General features: G+C 41.7%; 1 protein-coding gene across 1 annotated transcript in view; it reads left to right on the top strand.

Moving 5' to 3' along the window:
• Window positions 1-12,705, top strand: part of GLB1 (galactosidase beta 1) — a 39,194-nt gene extending 26,489 nt beyond the window's left edge. Inside the window, exons 14-16 of the mRNA XM_059819080.1 lie at window positions 681-812; window positions 7,133-7,366; window positions 11,421-12,705. Coding sequence (XP_059675063.1) covers window positions 681-812; window positions 7,133-7,366; window positions 11,421-11,681 — 627 coding nt within the window. The 3' untranslated portion in view covers window positions 11,682-12,705. The remainder of the gene's footprint in view (window positions 1-680; window positions 813-7,132; window positions 7,367-11,420) is intronic.
• Window positions 12,706-20,014: the final 7,309 nt, after the last annotated feature.

The raw sequence follows: 20,014 nt of genomic DNA, 5'->3' as shown, positions 1-20,014 counted from the left end.
GTGGAAGCCTGAGCCTATGTCTTACCTTATGAAACTGGCTTCTGACAGCAAGTTAAAAAAAGAAAAAAGTTCATTGTACAGGATTTGAACTTTACCTTTCTTCCCTTAAGCAGGGTTTTATTCCTGCTTAATGAGAATTAATATCAATTCGTGGACTTTGATAGCCTATTTTTTAATTATTCTTTGACCTGTGCTGACTCTCATCACTTTTGTGTCCAGGTCAAGCTTTAGCTTTCCAAGCTAAATGTTGATGCAAGCTTAATTGGAAGATGAAGCCCCTTTTAATTGCTGATATTGCCAAAATCTTTTCAGTCACTAGACTATATTTGAGAACTTGCTTTTTGTGAATCGGATGCATCAAGAACACTAAGGTTCTAAAAGTTGATTGAGTTAGTTGAACTCAGCTAAAGAAAGAGATGGTGTCAGCTAGACAAATGCTGTCTAGCAGCACATCCAGTTGATGTACTGAAATGTGAATATTGACATAGCTGCTTTTTGTGTGTGTGTGTGTGTGCTCCCATGCAAAAGGAGGAAAGGAGAATTTTTCTGTTTTTCTCTTTTTACTTTGTTTGTTTCCTTTGTCCCCTTTCTTTTCTTCATGCAAGTTGAAGAGACAAATAACAGGGTTTTGTTGGTTTTCAGCGGTTGTTGTTTTCTTCCTCTTGGTGTAATTCATATAGATTCCTCAAGGTGTCCTTGAAAGGGACAAATCACTTATGATAAATATCACTGGGAAGGCTGGAGCAAATCTGGACATCTTGGTAGAGAATATGGGCCGAGTCAACTTTGGTAGATACAATAATGACTTTAAGGTAAGTAAAATCAATTGAGTTACTGGACTGTGGGGACTTTTCCTCTTTTCCACAGGTTAAAAAGAAAGTAGTGGGTTAAAAAGAAAGTAGTGGGTGAAAAAGAGCAAAAGGATCAGGATTACACAGCTGTAACTTTACCTGAAAATATAACTACTCACTAGTTTTCATTTGAGTTTTTCCAGTCACTGAAATCAAAGTGGAATTAAAAACTGCCAGACATATTTTAAATTTTTTTTTGTCTGTTCACTTACGTTGTCAGCCAAAGTGTCGCCCACAAGACTTTCAGGTTGAGTTGAGCCTGTAGCTAACATTTTAAAATGTGCAAAGCTGTTTGGATAAACTCCAAAAATGGGTTGGAAATCAGTCTAGATCTTGGTTGTACTTCGAGGCTTGTGAATCCTGGGGTTGTATTTTTTTGTGTGTGTGTGTGTGTGAGAGTGCATGTGCGTGTGTACACACGCACAATTTTGTATCTTTTTCCATGTCCCGTTTCATTTGTCAGCAGCGTAACCTTGCAATATTTTCAGTGTGGCTAGGAGAGGCTCTCTCACCAGCACTTTACCATGCAAAATTGCCAGTTCAGATTTGGACTGGTCAGGTGTTAGAGTTAATTATCAGAAAGCTTCCGAATGCTTCTGGGTCCATGCTACACTTTGGGACTGTCACCTCCCCACATGAGTGGTTGTGGTGGGTTGACCTTGACTGGCTAACAGGTGCTCACCAAGCCGCTCTATCACTCCCCCTCCATCAACAAGACGGGGAGAAAATACGACGAAAGGCTTGTGGGTTGAGATAAGGACAGGGAGGTCACTCAGCAATTATCGTCACAGGCAAAACAGACTCGGCTTGAGGAAACTAATTAAACAGAGTAGGATAATGAGAAATAAGAACAAATCTTAAAAACACCTTCCCGCTCCTCTTCCTTCTTCCAAGGCTCAACTTCACTTCTGACTCTTCTGCCTTCTTCTGCTGAGAGGTGCAGGGGTGCGGGGAAGGGTGGATGTGGTCAGTTGATAACACCTCATCTCAGCCGCTCCTTCCTCCTCACACTCTTCGTTGCTCCAGCGTGGGGTCCTACCCACAGTTTCCAGTCCTTCACAAACTTCTCCAGCATGTGTCCCTTCCACGGGCTGCAGTCTTTCAGGAACAGACTGCTCCAGTATGGGTCCCCCATGGGGTCACAGCTCCTGCTGGAAAACGTGCTCCTGCACGGGCTTCTCTCCACTGGCTACAGCTCCTGCCAGGAGCCTGCTCCAGCACAGGGTCTCCACAGGCTGCAGCTTCATTCAGGGTGCATCCATCTGCTCTGGCGTGGGGTCCTCCACGGGCTGCAGGTGGATATCTGCTTCACTGTGGACCTGCATGTGCTGCATGGGGACAGCCTGCCTCACCATGGGCTTCACCAGGGGCTGCAGGGGAATCTGTTCTGGCGCCTGGAGCACCTCCTCCCCCTCCTTCACTGACCTTGGGGTCTGCAGGGCTGTTTCTCTCACATTTTCTCACTTGTCTCTCCCACAGCTGCTGTTGCGCAGCTTTTTTTACCCTTTCTTAAATATGTTATCACAGAGGTGCTGCCAACATCGCTGATGGGCTCAGCTTTGGCCAGAGCTGGGTTTGTTTTGGAGTCAGCTGGAACTAGTTGCTTCCAACATGTGGGTGGCTTCTGGCATCTTCTCACAGAAGCCACCCTTGCAGCCCCTGAGCTACCAAAACCTTGTCACGGAAACCCAATACAGTGGCAATGCCACTAACATAACACTAGGAGGGGCAGGGGCAAAAAGGAAACTTTTCTGGTTTTAGACTTTATGGGACCCCAAGCACTGTGTGATATTTGCTGAAGAGAGGAGTATTGTAGAAGCCAGTCTTGTGGTCTTTTTCTGCTGTGTTCAGTGCCACAGCATGCTGGTTTTTTAGTTCTTGATATTACCGGGTTACAGGTAATAATGAAGTAATGACAAAGCTTTGCAATTTAGAAGGGGGTTGCAGCCCCCTAACTGCAAGAATCTCTTAAACAGTCCCTAGATTTGACTTGGCCTAAATTGATTTGGCGGTGTTCAGAAAGCTTGTCAAGTGTTTAATGACTGTCCTGATTAATAGCTGTCTGGTGATTATGGTCCCTTTTAGTGCTAAGGTGATTAGAAGCTTCTGTTTCCTCTCAATCTGAATTCTGCCTGTGACATGTGTCTCAGAGCAGAATTAAGACTTGTCCAAAGTGTTTCTTGGTTAGTTTGGATGCAAGAGCTGGAGAAAGATAAACATTACAGGAAGGACATGTGCCTGAAGAGTACCATTTAGTTATCAAGCAAAGGCACACATGCTGTGAGGAACTTCTTTTTAAGCTTGTAAGTAGTGAAAATAGTAAACCCAAATGTGTATGCATCTTGAGTAACATAGTTGATGAGACTACAAACTCTAGTTGAGTTTGGGCCTGTTACAGAATCCAGTTCGATCATAAAACATAGACTGGGAAGAGACTTGCAAGATCTCCAGTAGGCAGAATCTCCCATTCTCACACTTGTGTGGTTTTGCCTTGGGTAGGACAGGCCTGTTTGCATTGTTAAAAGAAGGGTGTATTGGTTATGATTAAGCAGCATGGAAGAATTGAAGCTGAGGCTTGGTTTAAAGGAGACTAATTGACCAGTTATTCTTAAGTGTGTTGTGATGAGGATTTTTAGGTGTATTTCTAATTATGCTAAGACTCTAGTCAAGGCAAAGCAATGTAACTCTCAGCATTTGCAAAGCTGGTAGCCTACAGGCTTTCAGTTTATCAAAAAGCAGTTTCACCTGTCTTACACTTTGAAAGGCATACAGTTATTTAAGTCCTAATCAGACAAAAACTAAATATATGTGGGAACTTTTAGGATGTATGGAAGCCTCTGAATTAAAAGCATCAGCAACTGAGGGTTTTCTGTGCTTGTGGCATATAAATTCAGTGGGCAGCAAGAGTTCCACCTCTGTTTATACTGTCTTTTCAAGGTACCTTGCCTTTCTGAGTGGCAAGAGAGGGTAGCTAGTTCCCCAATGTTTTGCCTTCATGTAAAGGCAGCAGAAATGATACATTTATTTATTTAGTAACAGGCCACTTGATAAGGAACCTATGTGCTTAGTGCTAAATGAAGGTAACAGAATAGAGGGCTAGGGAGGTGCTCAGTGTTGCTGTGGTTGAGCTGAAATTCACACTTATACCAGGGTTTCAACCTTTTAAAGATCTAAGAGTGAAAGCAAGTTTAGTAGACATGTGCATTGTGAGAATAATCCTCTAAAAGCAGGATCCTTCCGTGTAGAAGAGGCAGCCTTTCTCAGGTAGCTTTAGAAAACGTGCATTGCTGCTTCCCATAGAATCACAGAATCACTACGGTTGGAAAAGACCTGTAAGATCAAGTCCAACCATCAACCAACACCACCATGCCCACTAAACCATGTCCCACAATGCCACGTCCACACGTTCCTTAAACACCTCCAGTGAGGGTGACTCCACCACTTCCCTGGGCAGCTTATTCCAGTGTTTCACCACTCTCTCAGTAAAGAAATTTTTCCTAATATCCAGCCTGAACCTCCCCTGGCGCAACTTGAGGCCATTCCCTCTTGTCCTGTCGCTAGTCACTTGGGAGAAGAGACCAACACCCACCTCTCTGCAACCCCCTTTCAGGTAATTGTAGATAGTGATTAAGGTCTCCCCTGAGCCTCCTCTTCTCCAGACTGAACAACCCCAGTTCCCTCAGCCGCTCCTCATCAGACTTGTGTTCCAGACCCCTCACCAGCTTCGTTGCCTTTCTCTGGACGCGCTCCAGCACCTCCATGTCCTTCTTGTAGTGAGTGGCCCAAAACTGAACACAGGATTCGAGGTGCGGCCTCACCAGCGCCGAGTACAGAGGCATGATCACCTCCCTACTCCTGCTGGCCACACCATTTCTGATACAGGCCAGGATGCCGTTGGCCTTCTTGGCCACCTGGGCACACTGCTGGCTCATCTTCAGCCGGCTGTCAACCAACACCCCCAGGTCCTTTTCTGCAGGGCAGCTTTCCAGCCACTCGTCCCCAGGCCTGTAGCGTTGCATGGGGTTGTTGCAACCCAAGTGCAAGACCCGGCACTTGGCCTTGTTGATCCTCATACAATCGGCCTCAGCCCATCCACCCAGCCTGTCCAGATCCCTCTGCAGAACCTTCCTACCCTCGAGCAGATCAACATTCCCGCCCAACTTGGTGTCCTCTGCAAACTTGCTGAGGGAGCACTCGGTCCCCTCATCTAGATCATCAATAAATACATTACAGAATCACAGAATCAGTACGGTTGGAAAAGACCTGTAAGATCATCGAGTCGATTAAACAAGACCAGCCCCAAAACTGAGCCCTGGGGAACACTGCTTGTGACTGGCTACCAACTGGATTTCGCTCCATTCACCACAACCCTTTGGGCTCGGCCGTCCAGCCAGTTTTTCACCCAGCACAGGGTACACCTGTCTAAGCCATGAGCCGCCAGCTTCTCCAGGAGAATACTGTGGGAGACAGTGTCAAAGGCTTTACTAAAGTCCAGGTAGACAACATCCACAGCCTTTCCCTCACCCACCAGGCGGGTCACCTGGTCATAGAAGGAGATCAGGTTGGTCAAGCAGGACCTGCCTTTCATGAACCCGTGCTGGCTTGGCCTGATCCCTTGGTTATCCTGCACGTGCCCCGTGAGCACCCTCAAGATGAGCCTCTCCATAATCTTCCCTGGCACTGAGGTCAGGCTGACAGGCCTGAGGTTCCCCAGATAATCCCTCCCTAATGCCGTTCTCTGTGTTGATTTTGAAAATGGGGAATAACTATACCTTGGGTTTTAGATATTTTGTGCTTTCAAAAATAACCTTAAGGGAAGAGGTTCCTGCCTTGTGAAGCCTTGCATTTTTAAGCAAGTAGGGTCACTTTTCTGGGGTTTTTTTGTCTGTTTTTTTATCACTTTTTTGAGCTTGAAATGGAACTAGGCATTTAGCTTTTGGGAAGGAATCTTAAAAGGGTTTTGGTTTTAAAACATCCTGCTGATCTAAGTCTTGTTGTTGAAGGACAGAAAGGAAGGAAGAGTGTGGTTTTTCTGTATTTTTCACATGCTCCCTGCCACCTATATCTTTGTTTTACTTGGAAATATTATATCCATATCTGGACTGTTGAATATGTATTCTTATGCAGGCCATAGTAAGACTGCTTAGTAGGCACTTCATCTCATTTGAAAAATCACACGATTCGTAGTGCCTGAAGATGGGCTTAGGGAGGCAGGTTAGTTTGGGCTAAAGTTATGTTGCATTATTTCAGTTGATTGCTAGACACAGTAGAGTTTAGGTTGTATTGAAAAGTTTTGCCACTTAACTCTATGCAGATATTTTATTTTGATATAAGAAAAATAAGCTCCTGTTCTGTAAAGTGGGCATCTAGGTAAAGGAAGAGAAAACCAATTAGTGCTTGTACTGATGATGAGGCTTGTGTAATCAGCGCAATGCTTATTAGACATCAGAACAGACACACAACATATCAGCCCTCCAAGGTCATAGAAAATGTGGTTTTGCTTGTTCTGTTCGACATGTGGTGTTTGCAACACAACTGAAGTTGCACTGAAAAACAGCTTCTATACAGGGTCTATTTAAGCAATTACATGGATGTAGCAGCATTGGTTTAAAATCAACCCCTTGCATTGCACTGAAACACAACTTTAGAAACTATTATTATAGTAGTGAAAAATGAAACAGGACTCTGTGGGCTTGAAGCTGACTGTAAGCTTAAAGTATTTCACTGAATCAGGGTCACAAAGCATGTGCCTTGATTTTGTGATACTGTATGTTAGCTGTAGAAGATTCGTAGGAAGTAAATACTGCTTTCTCTGCTATTGTGCAGGTTAATGTCTTGGGTTAGTGACTCAGTGTTACTAAATCTCTTGATGGTATCTCAAACTTACGATATTTAATGCTTCTTCCACTTTTTACTAAGCCCCAGGTTTTGGAATCGTGTTCATGTTAAAACAGAAATCTTCAGTTACAGGAAAAAAGTTTGAAAAAAAAAAAAAAAAAAAAAACCTTGGGCATTAGTGAAAGCTCAAAACTTTGAAGAGGAACAGATCATTCACACAAAATAAATGAAACCCTTTATTCTTAAGCAAAGCTTATAACTTGGTGAAGACCAGATGTTTGGTTTTTTTCATACACAGATTGGCAGCTGTTGCAAGTACTTCGATTCAGTTTTTATTCCTGACTGACTTATAGTTGCAGCCAAATAACTTCAATAACACAAACCTAATTATGTTATGTTTTGATGGGGGTTTTTTTGGTTTTTTTTTTTTTTCCTCCTCCTAGGGTCTAGTTTCAAATTTAACTCTTGATCAAGACATACTTGTTGAATGGGAAATCTATCCTCTGGACGTAGATGGAGCAGTGAACCATGACATTAACCTTGACCGACCAAAGAGATCTGTTGGTGATCCACTGAGTTATGAAGCACCTACTTTTTATACCGGTAGACTTTCAATTCCTGGAGGGATTCCAGACTTGCCTCAAGACACCTATGTCAAATTTCCTGGCTGGACAAAGGTACAACTTTTTGTTGTAAAAACTTGAAGTCCGCTCAGAAAGCTACTGAAACTTCTGCAGACGATCAAAGTACACTTCTCTTGCATGGGTAGAAGTTGGTTGTGGTGGTGAGGTGTCTCAAATATGTTTAAACGACTAGGAAATGGATTCCTTGCTTTAAATCTGGAGATAAACCATTAAGAGAAGGGAAACATGTTCAAAAGATATATGGTATTGGTCCAGAAAGTGGAGCATCACGACAAAAACCCCCTAGTTTTTCAACATTGAGAAAGATGAACTATCAGGCTATTTAGAAGTGCTGCATTTAGTTGTGTTGGGTTTTTTTGGTCTTGATGTGGAGCAGAAACAGTTTTTTGGAGGGAGGGGAATACATGCCTTGAGATAAAACAATTTTTTATTCTGGAGGAAGTGAGATGCTATAGGATACTTTCTTGGTTATATTGATTGATATGAAAGTAACTAAGAACATATTTGTGCTGTTGTGTGAGGAGCTATGGATCCTGTTACAAAGCATAGAGAGTTTTGGACACAACTGCTGGTGTTGTGCCCATAGATATGGATTGAATGCATGGAAGATGTTACTGCTTGTCTTCTGGAGGTTACCTGTAACTGGCCTGAACGGATCAGAGACCACTGCTGTGAGAAGCGTGTGGGCAGATCTCTGTTAATGGGAATTTCTCATTGGGCTGGAGCATAGCTAGAGCAGCAAAGAGTGTGTTTTCACAGTGCCGAGTTTGAAACAGCCAGCATGCAGGATGGGCAAGGACCATCTCAACAAGCTGGTGGGAGGCATGGAGAGCAGAATGTGTGTACTGAAGTGCCACTCTGTTGGAGGCCTAAGTATTTCAGTCCAGGCTTCAGGGAAGTGTCTGTGATAGTGTCAGGTAGCAAAATTATTCTCTTCTGAAACAATTAATTCACTGCTATTAAAACAGAGTAGGAGAAGGAGTTGCTGGTGATCTGTCTACAGTATTGTAGTGGTTAAAGTACTTCCCAATGTGCAGAAGACTGTGATTCATTGCAGGCACTGAGTGTTGCTGGCACTGAGCTTGGATGAGGAAGTCTTACTTAGTCCCTCTTCCTATATATGTGCATATTTTACACAATCACTGAATAAAATCCAAAAATAGCTCTTTGCACAGGAACTGGAATCTGAGACTTTTGCAGTAAATTCTGTGACCCCGTGAATCATAAAGCTTCTTCAGGAAGTGAGATGACCATACCTGCCTGTTGGCAAACTCATCTTTGAAATGGCAAATGAGTCCAAGAATTCTCATGTATTGGTGGGAGTCTTTTCCTCTGATCTATTGAACATAAACCTCTGTTTTACACAGTTTGTATACCCTCTAAAGCAGTCAAGGTGAAGAGATCCCAGACAAACTGCAAGTAGAGCTATTGAATTGGTCCTTCAAGCTTTATATGGATTGGACCAAAGTTCTAAATAAGATACTAGGAGTAAATAAGATTGAGGTGATACTGGGTGCGGAAACTGAGACTTCCAGATAACTTTACCAATGAGCAAATGCCTTTAAGGCACAGGGCCATAAGGGTTTAAATTCCACTCAGGTCCCACTGGTTCTGGGCCTTAATTCCTTGAGTGGCACTGTATAAATTGCTGATGCCAAGGTGTGGAGAGGGACTTTTAATAGGGATTAAAACCCACCTGTTTGAGTAGCTGGAAAACCATGGAAACAACATTTACCAAAAAACACATAGTTCTAATCATGATCCTGCCTTTGCATATTAAGACAAGGAATATGGCATGCTGGACAGCCTGGAAGAAGGGTGCAGCATTAACAGACATAACGTATGTTGTAGCTTGCTTGCCTTCAGTGGTTTTTAAAACCTTCACTATTAATAAAACTTCCTCCACGATCGCTTGAGGAAGCACGATGCCTTTAAGCATACATGCCTCTGAATGTATGGCTAGATTTATCAGACTTTTTTTTTTTTTCTTCAACAGAAAAGAGGATTTGGAGTCAGGACTGTTCTTGATTTCTGTGGAATCATGAGTTGTAGTTGCTGACCCTGCTAAAGGAAATCTTGTTACTGAAGATAGAGATCCCCCCCTCCTTTATTTTGTCTCTGGCATATTTATTGGTAGTGTATATAGTGTCATGATTTGCTGGTTTAAGGCATACAAATTCCTGAGTGTGCAGTCTTTAGAAACTGCAGTGTTAATAAGGACAGTTTGGAATTGAGAACTTAAGTTCATAGCTTTACTGGAAAAAGGAGTTAGAACCGGTGACTAAGATCAGAAACAGAGACCTGTCTGATCATACCTCCTGCATTAGAACTCTAATGCAGTGGATTCCTACAATAAACTCCTACTTCCCCCAGGGTTACAGTCACTCTCTGCAGTAGGTAGGCTACTGTCTGGTAGGTACACTCACTAATTCATCTTGTGTGGGGGGAGATTGCATTAATGCCATGTTTTCTTCTAAAACTACTACAGAAGCAGAGTAGTGAGCTTGAATAAATAGCTCTTCTCTTGCCTTTTAATGCAGCAAAAACAAGCCACAAAGCAAAATAAAATTATTAAAAAAAAAAAAAGTTTGAGGTCAAAGTTTATTAACACCTTGGCAGAACTGTGCAGGACAGGATCTTACACCACGGAAGTGAATACAGAGTTGAAATAACTCATCTGCATTTGCAAATGTACTAAATCCTTATAAAATTTCCCTTATGAGTTTCATAAAATTTGTTTTCATAAATACTTGAAAAAGAAAACACAAGAAAAATGCCTCTAAAACAGCTTGAATGGCAATACTCACTATATTACAATTGTGCTTCTGTAAAACCTTTAGAAGTATTATTCTGATTTCAGCTATCCCAGACAATTTTAGAAATCAACATGAGTGCAGTAAAAGTCCTTACTTTCCACTGATTCAGACTGTTTTATTATTTTTATCAGTGTACATCAATACCATTAGTTAGTTTGTTTTCCTCTATATTCTGATTACCAAAGGTCAAAGCAAGAGGGAAAACACAGATGCAGTTATCTGTTCCCATCCCTTTTCTTGTCCACTGAACTTTTGTCTGACATATGGTGAAAAGACACACTTAGCAGGAGTAAAAACAAATTATTTGTCCAAATCAGCTGTATATCCTCCCTTATGTCTTTTTTAGTGAACAAGATTCAGCTCAACTCAGTAGGAGTCCATTTATAGTTTTACTGAACATCCTGCAACTCACCAATTTATAGATTTTTGGAAAAAATCTGCATTTGTGTCACCTCAGTGTGTCTGTTTTGTGGTGTATAAATGACTGTTCTGAGGTTTTTCTTTTTCCTCTTGCCCAATTTTGTTTTATCTTTTGAACTTAAGGTATTTATAATATTAGAACAGTATTTTGAACTAGCTGTTCTGGCCACCTCCACTATAAAAAGTAATTTAAAGAGTTTGTATGCTAAGTTAACCACAATTTCATTGAACTTAATGCTAGAAGACCCCCAAAGATTTTAGTGGTTGTACGTAACTACAACAAAATACAGTACTCTCTTGCAGTGTGATTTCACAAGTTCTTTTGTTGACTAAGCTATTACAAGTATAATAGACAACTGAATTTGATGTATCTAGGCAAGCTGTATCTTTTTCATGAAATCATGCAACAGGAAGGGACTACCGAGATAATGTAGTCTGACACTTGTACAGACAGCCACAGCAGAATTAGGATCTGCTTTTTTGTTTTGTGAATTCTTTCTCCTTTTAACAATGAGCTTCAAGCAAATAAAATTTTCAGGTTTGCTTTGATCTGAAACTTGGTGCAAAATTCAGTGCCAGGAACCTGCAATTCTGTTTTCCTAAGTATTGTCATATTTGGATTTACTGCAGTATTTGACCACTGTCTTTTTAATGATGGCTTTAACTCATCAGGGAACTTAAATTATTTTGACTGTCATTAGCATTTTCTTGAACAAATTTTCTATCCTTGTGTTCTGTCAAACTGAAGGATGGAGGAAATTCAGTGAAGAGTTATGCTTAAAGCTGTTTTGTCATTTGACCTCTGTCAAATTATTAAAATGTCGTTATTTTTTCTTTCTCTCTTTTAACAGGGGCAAATTTGGATCAATGGCTTTAATCTTGGTCGCTACTGGCCGGCCCGTGGTCCTCAGCTGACCCTTTTTGTTCCAAGGAATATACTTGTTTCATCGGTGCCAAACAATGTAACAGTGTTGGAGTTGGAGCATTCTCCTTGCAGCACCCAGGCATGCGAGATAGAATTTGTAGACAAACCTAATATCAATGCAACCGCACAGCATGAAAATGATGCCCCCCAACTCTTTGTTAGAGACATATGGCTGAACTATCTATAAGGATTTGAGTATTTCCTTATCTCCCCCCCACTTTGTTTCCCTTTCCCTCAAACCATACTTCCCTTTTTTAAAGACTCATTGTTAATCAGTAAGTTGTTTAGCTGCGGCAACTTTTTAAATTCTTCAAGGACTTTTTTGGTTTTTTAAATCTACCAGAGTTAAATACAGAAATTCTCTTGAAAAATAAAAGCTGTAGCTTTCGTCTTTGCCTTGGACTGTGAAACTGAACTCAACTGGAAGATAACATTCACATCAGTCTAGTAAAAACATAGTCCTTGTAGGCAGCTTACATTGCAGGAACCCTTTTATGCTTTTTTTTTACCATGTTTTGCAACTGGAGAGGAGCCTACAAAAGGGGTGCACAGTCCCACTAGCTTGCTGTTTACTCATGTGGACTGGTAGGTCAGAGCTGCCAATAGACTAGATGCTTTCAGCTGATTTTTATCATCTGGTTAGTATCAATAATCTGAAGGGGCTCACTGCCAATGTTGAGTGGACCTCATTTTTTTCACCTCCCTGCAAGTGACCTTGGAAAAATTTCAGGTGGTTTCTCATGGGAGCAGTGAGAAGAGAGCACTCAAATGCAGGCTGGTCCAAACAGCAGTAACATGGAGGGACCTTGTAGTCTGCATCTGTCCCCTCTTGGAAAGCCAGTTTACTGCATGCCTTCTGCTGTCTCTGAAGACTTTAAGTAAATGGATAAGTACAAGGACATACGTAAAATTTAGGCTGTTTTGGTTGGACTATAGCCTCTGATTAACCTGCCTGCAGAATGTAGTCTTAAAATGAGCCATTTTTCCTTTTAATGGATCCTGTTTTTTTTCTCCCTAATGGGCCTGGAGTACCTGTTTTTCATAGGCCAGCACCTTGGAAGTGGAAAGCTTTAAGTTAAAGAATTTTAATTCTCTTTTAGTCATTGAGATTCACAACATCTGTTTTGTTCCAGTAAACTGATGATCTTTGTAAGTGCCTGATATTTGCAAAGATGCACAATCTCTGTCAGTAAAGCTGACTTTCTACAACAGACTGAATCTTCTTTTTGATTCTTATGGGTTTGATGTCAATCATGTAAACTCCTTGGTGAGATTTAAACAACGAAAGATTACGATGATGGAATCAAGTATTTTCATAATCTGTGGTTTCTTCCTTTGATTTTTGTTTGACATTATTAAAATGGTTTTTTAAAGATTAAATCCTTCCTGTGTTTGTTTGGGAAGGAAAAAGAGGATGATGAAGAGTTATGAGTAGTTACAGTATTAAGGGAGAAATGAGGTTGTAAAGTCTCTATGATCAAGGAGTTCCTGTTGATATCTCATTTGTTTTCTGTGTTATGAAGATGTGTGCAAAGTAAAGCGAAAGAAATGGTTGTAATGGACTGTGTGGACCCCAGAGGTGCCACCCTTTTCTGAGATAGCCAATGCAAAACCTTATTTATTCTTAGCTGATGAGGACTATTACTGTCACCTGAGGAGAGAATGAAAAGAAGCACCACTCCCTTGAGTATCTACATCTCTGCTATGTGTTTGACATGTGTTTGATGGGCTTTCAAACCAGACATATGCAGTTCACCTGAGCCAGAGAGCTGCTTCTATTAAATTCTCACATCAAATGCAAAGTCTAGTGGCTGGGGGCTGTGTGTTCAATACCTGACACTCTTCATTCTTGGTATAAAGTGGTCTGCCCTGACCCCAGATTTGTTTTTTTTCTTGGCACCATCCTTATGCAGACCCCGGAACATGCTCTGCAAGCAGTTTATTATGAAGTATTAATTACCTCAGAGCCAGGCCTTGAAAGTAAGGAATGGAACAGAATTAGTTTCATACCGGTTGTGGGATTTGTGGCTTGAAGTGTGCAGAATGACAGTACTATTTAGGTGTTACTCCTACAACAGTTCAGTGCTTTAACAGCCAGGAGTATTTTTACTTTCCTGGCAGTTAATGCTGTGAGGTGAGTGGAACTCCTGGCTCTCATTCTAACTTCGTTTCATTTTACATTGTGCTTGTGAAAACATAGTGTAATCCATGAGGCTTCACTTTTTGCCATAACTCTCTGTAATATTACAAGCAGAAAGGCTTTGCATCAAAGATTACAAACATGCATCTGGTTAGATACAAGACTAACAAGAACAACATGGAAAAAATGGGCTTAAAAGTTTTTCAGGTGTGCTCTAGATAGCTTCATTAACACACCTGCCTATTTACTGCTTTCAGTGAAGTGATCTCTTATCTACAGAAAGGAACTGAAAGTTGGGGCCCTGATTCCTAATCCTGGTCTACCTATGTGAAAGCACTGCTAGAGATTGCCAAGTGGTGTGGTATTGTTTGACTATGCAGAAGGGAGGTCTTTGTGACAAAGGGCTTTCAGAATACAGCACTACCAAGAAGAACCTGTTGCCACTTGCTGCTGCTTTACCCAAGGATGTGTCTGTAGGTGCTGCAGGAGGGTGCTCTGCCCTGCCCGTGTCTCGTAGCGGCTCGCTGTGCCCACACCACTGCTGCTACTACATGGCTGGGGCTTATCCTAGGTTTCCTAGCCTTCACATGCAGTCGTCCTGGGATTCAGTATGTGATACAAAATGGGACAGCTTGGCATTTGCTCCTTTGCAGTCTCGAGCAGGTCGGTTATTTTAACCTAACCTCAGATGTGGTTCTGTTGTCCATGTTCAGGGGTGGAAATGAAATCAGAATGAAACCTTCTGACTGAAGGCCAAATGCAGGGGCTGGGGGGAGTTAGCTGGCTCACCTTGACCAAGTTTCAATTTGGTTTTGAAGGGCATGATGTGAAAACATTGTCAGACCCCTGGTTAGTATCTGCAGTGTAGCTGTGTGATCTCTTCCAGATGCTGAAGCTCAATGGGATGGTCTGTCTTGTGAAGCCAGCTGCCTCCTGATGGTGTGGCAAGAATGTTCCTAATGCTAAAATTGTGGCTTCTCAAATGCTCCCTCCTGTCTGTCCTCGGGAATTTGCAAGTGCTTTGCTGGCACAGCAGCTGAATAAAGGGCACAGTGTTCCCTGCTTTCAGCAGACCAGTGCAAACCTGGTATTTAGTCAGAATCAGTCTGTAAGGAGAAGCGGAGATCTTACACTGGTCCCATCTGGAAGGTAAGTGTGATTTTTGCAATTCTGTAGAGGAGCGCCATTTGAAATCTGCCCCTAGAGTGTAGCTGTAGGGGCTCAGCTTAGCACAGATATTTTTTCCAGCCTTGGAGTGGGGTTTGTAAATTTAGATTGTAATCCTGTGTACGCATGAATGAAGGCCTTTTAAATGTGATAATCTGGGATGAATGAACAAGTAGGTGAATATGAACTGGTGAATAGTGTGCAGTATATATTTGAATTCTCTTTCTTAACCTATGTATGAGACTACTCTTTCCCTTATATTCACAATACAATTATCTTCCTAAGTGTTGACCAAAATTTCACAGTTCCTGAATCACTTGAGACTTGACCTTGTCCATACCCCTTTAGACTCTCTGTGCCTTTTGTAATTCTCCTGTGCAGGCAGCTCTCCCTGTCTCCCTGCTCTCCCATCTTTTTGGGGGCTCCACAGTGCCTGTGGTTTTCTTTTCCAGTTTTTTGATGAAATACTCATTTGTTTGAATGTTTACATGAGTCTGACTCTAGAAATAATCCTCTTGATTGGACAGCAAACACTATCCACCTGACAAATGCATCAGGTGTTCAGAAATGGCAGTTGCAGAAGAATCCTGTGTGTAACAGTGTGCTCTGAAGGAAGTGATACTGAATTATGCAGGCTGAGAAGGTGATCTGTTAACAAAACACTTAAGTCTGGACTGCAAAGGGAAGAAATCTACTGTTCTGGATGGATTTGGTCACTTGGATATAACTGGATGACTGACTAGACTATTGCAGTCCCCCTGTGTTCTCATTTCAGATATATTGAAATCACTAGGAACAGCAGTGTCTCCGTACATGTAAAATGGATATTCTGACAGTTTTCCTAGGATGGTCTCCCTGGACATCCATCCATATTTGAGCAAATAGCTCACAGTGCTGATAGATCCTAACCTGAGCCTCTGACAGCAGCTTAGTTATTTACTGGGCATTGTTGTCTCTGTACCAGCAGGAAACTACTTGAGAATGTTTTTCTGTTACATGGCTTTGCAATCATTCATCATCTTCCTTTTTTTGCTTGCAAATGCTCTAGCATAACTTCCCGAAGGAACCGCTGATTGATGTGCAGTCCCCACATTTTCATTTTAATATCTTCTTGTATGCATCTTTTCCAGACTGCAAACACCATTTTAACAGCTAACACAAGGCAAAAGGTTCATGAGAGGATGATCTAGCCCTATGCCTCTCTACCCTGAGCCAATGTCAACTGTATCTAAAGTATTCCCAGTGTATTTGTTCAACCTGTTCTTCAAAGTTTCCTGTGGTGGAGACCCCAGACTTCCCTGGGCAAGTTATTCTAGTGTTTACTTTTAGGAAACTTGTCAACAGCAAACTGAAGTCTTCATTGCTGTATATAAGTCAGTTATCAGTTTCACTGTCCACAGCCAACATGAAGTATTTCTTTGTGCTCTGAAACTGTTTCGTGCCCTCTCTGTTATCTTCTTACCTCTCTGATGGACTGGATTTACAGAAATTTTAAGAGGTGCAGAGCAACATAGAGAAGACTCAGCAAGGATGTGAAAGGGTGATGAGGTCCTGAATGACCTGGTCCAGGTGCTGCAGCAGCTTTTTTTTGAAAGAAATGACTGAGTTGCAAGAAAGCTGTCTTGCAGACCAGGACTTAAAAGCGTGGTAGTCGGCCTCAAGATCCTGGCTGGAAGATCACGTGACAAAGGGAACTGGAAGCTACAGAAGAATGAGGTCTACTTTAATGGTTCTTTCTTCTTCAACAAGAAAAAAAACAGGGCAGGAAGAGATGAGCTTGAGACTTGATGCAAAGGGCTGAATGGGAAAATGTTGGAAAAGATGTCACAGGGATCTTTGTCATGCTTTTGCTGAATAAAGTATGTATGTTTAAAAATCCCTTTTCAGAAGGTATTTTCCGTTGCTTGTTATGTTACCAAAGATGGGAGTAGTGAACCAGAGTCCCTAGCTTTGGGGGAAGTCTTGAAGTTATGTGTTACCTACAAGAGGTTTCACAGAGCTAGCGCTAGTTTCAGACCCTTGGTAATGCAATTCCCTTTCAGTAGGATATATGGTCTTTGTGGCCAAGGAATCAGCAATGTATTTAAGAATTCCTGTTTTGGACTTTAGCACATACACCTGTCCCTGAGGAGCCAAGAACAGATAGAACTCCAAAGTCAGGGTCTTAGGAAGGTCCCACTTTTAACTCTGTAGTGGTGTAATGGGCAGCACAGTCTTGCTCATGTAACTCCCCAGCATGCGTTCATAGCAGACTTGGTGCAAGCATTGTGATAAGATCACTATCTTGCACTTTGGTAACGTGCTTACAGCTGCAGGACACTAATTTACCCTTTCTAAATTCGTTTTTTTGGTAGACAAGGGAAAAAAAAGGCTCCCTAATGGAACTGGGTATTGAGTTTGAAACTCCAACAGAAAGGGCCTTTGTTAAGTAGAGTGGATCTGTTGAATACTGGTGCAAATCCAGTAGGAAAATGCAGCCAGTATCTATAGTTTGAAAGGATTTTTCTTTTAAGTTTCTTTAGTCCTTGTGAGTGTATACACTTTTTTAAAGTTGGTGCTTCTATACTAATATTAACTGAGCATTTTCAGTGTTGTCTGTGGCTGTGGGCCAGAGCACAGATCTGAGCACAGAGTGGGGAAATGCCTAGCAATTGTGGGTTGTCCCTTTAATGCTATAGTTAAGAAATTACGCTTCTCTGGTTCCTGTTTCATTCTTCCTTAAGTCTTGCTGGTTCTTCCTCTCGTACTAGGGAAGTCTTATGTGTAGAGAAACTAAAAAAATTTCCTTCAGTATGTCTTTGGTTGTCTGAACCAGAGTTGATCTGCACCCCTTCCATCATCTATCCATTGTTTGCAAGCTGGACGAAGATGACTTTGCTTCCAGCTTGCTTACACCTTTCTCATTTCTTCCAAATCCCATTCAGAGGTTCCTTTTCACAAGTCCCACAAATCTTGGTTAGGTGCACAGAGTGAACATTCTTTGTGGATCTCTAGTCTAGATTTAGCCACAAGTGTCCCCTGGTTGTGGACTTCTCCAATGCACTCTCCGAAGCACTTGCCTTGGGAGAAGGCAAATGGCTCTGTGTCGTGTGTGTGGTGGCTGCAGGATCTGGATGTGTTCTTGCATTACAGGTGAAAGGGCCTTCTGAAGCTGGGTAGAATTGTTGAGGAGAAGAAGGAAAGAAACTGATAGCTTACTCTTAACCTTCCTCGTGCCCTGTCTGTTGCTCAGCTTTAGACTGTAACCTTTCTTGTGTTTACTGAAAATGTTAGTTGCTGTTTTCACAGCAGGCACATACGGGATAAGAAAAAAGCTGTGCAGAAGGAAAATTTGCTCTCCTTTCTTGCCTCCTCCATGTTAGATTTTATTTCTGGATGTTGAAACACTCCTCTATACCAGCGAGGCTTCCCAGAAGACTTTAGGGTCTGAGAGATGGGTCTGGATCCTGCATGCACTCTACATAATTTCTTTCAAGCTTTCTAACTTTTTTTTCTCCTCAGTTTTAGGATGTGGTTTGCACTAATCATGAATAGGTAGATCCGGTGTACTGAAGAACCTGAGAACCTAGTACTGAACTCGTGAGGGGTTAGCATGATTTCCTGCAAAATTTTCTCGAAGCAGTGGCTTCTGCTACAGTGCATGCCTATGTTGCTCTTTTGGTCCTTTGATCCAGAGCAGGATCTGCTTCAAAGGCTGAAGTTAAAACAATGTGAGTCTTTTGACTACAGCCAAACTTAGACACCTCCAGACGTGACTTTAAAGCATTGAGTCCATCTAGCTCATGTTGAAATAGAAGAAAATTGCTGCTGGTTGGTATCTGCTGAAGCAGCTCTTTTTTTTTTTTTTTTTTACAAGTCTATCCTCTCAGGTCTGTTTGTTTTGACTCAAAGGCTTCAGAGATGTTGAAGAAAACCTAGAGCTTCTACGGATCCTTTCTAATTTTAACTGTCTGATGTCAAGACAGTTGGTGTTTTAGTATTAGCCAAATTTTGGACTCCTTTTAAAGTCTTTTATTGAAAAAAAAAAAAGGGACACACCATAACCCACCACCACCCTAAAATTAAGCTTGATAAAGAGAACTTGGACAGAAGGTGCCAGTAATTCAGATGCAAGTGTAGAATCTAGCTATGCTGAAATCACCCAAAAGGCGCTGCTTTTTTCTTTCTTAAATTCTGAAAAAAATCCCAGTCTGTGCAAAGATACTGAAATGAGATTACAGTAGTAACATACTTGGCTTGCATGAAGCTTGTTTCTTCTTTGTATTGCACCTACAGGAACAGTGCTGAAAAGGGGTGTTTAAGCACTATGGACCTACAAGCAAATAAGAATAATCAGTGTTACAAAACATGATCTGGATGAGAAGCCTTGTGAAAACAGAGGGGAAAGCATAATAATGTGTCAGGTAAATAGTAGGTTGTTTGTTGGGTTTTTTAAATTTTTTTTCCCCAAACCCAAGCAAGTTGGCAGTGGAGAGGGGAAAGAAAACAATTTCCCTTTTGGTGCCTCCAGCCACCACCAACCAGCTACATGCTGCGGCCTTGCATCTCACTGAATTGGCAAAGGTGAATGGTGCTGAGCTCTGTGGTTTTCAGATTTTCATAGCTACAAGTGGAAAATTTTACATGAAAGAAAGCACATAAACTGGGATGAAGATTCAGCTTCCCTGGCTGGATGTGCAGGGTGGGGAAAATATATCCAAATCCTAACAAAAAAACACTTAACCGCAAGGTTGTGAATACCCGTAGCTCTGCTGGTACTTGCTCCCCAACTGCTTATCACCGTCTTGTCTTCCATTTTATTCTTGCAATTCAAGGTAGAAACCATGCTTTTTCTGATAGTCCTTGATATGCATCACATATTTTCAGTTGTTCACAAAATAATAAGGCTAGATGATGCCTGGTCTGGTGTCACTACAGTTTCTGGTGAGCAAGTACCTTCTTCAGAAATACAACCGCGCTGTGGTACTTGTCCTGCAAGGTGAGTGAAAGAACATTTAGGGATTGCCACTGTTTCTTCCCTCTCTGTGTAATGAGTTTGTCAAGGGTCTGCCCTGTTGGCACAGCACATGAGAATGCTTTTGTCTCAGAGGCTGGGGACTTCAAAAATACACAGCTCAGCTCACATTATTTGTTGTCCCTGTTTTCTTTTTCTCAGGTAATAAAAATGTATTTTTTTCATATAAGAATAATGCTACTGAGTTTGACTAAGGCCC

This window comes from Gavia stellata, chromosome 6 (genome assembly GCF_030936135.1).
Source record: "Gavia stellata isolate bGavSte3 chromosome 6, bGavSte3.hap2, whole genome shotgun sequence".
Classification (NCBI taxonomy): domain Eukaryota; kingdom Metazoa; phylum Chordata; class Aves; order Gaviiformes; family Gaviidae; genus Gavia; species Gavia stellata.
Note: the sequence above shows the minus strand (reverse complement) of the source record. Positions and strands in the feature narration are given on the sequence as shown.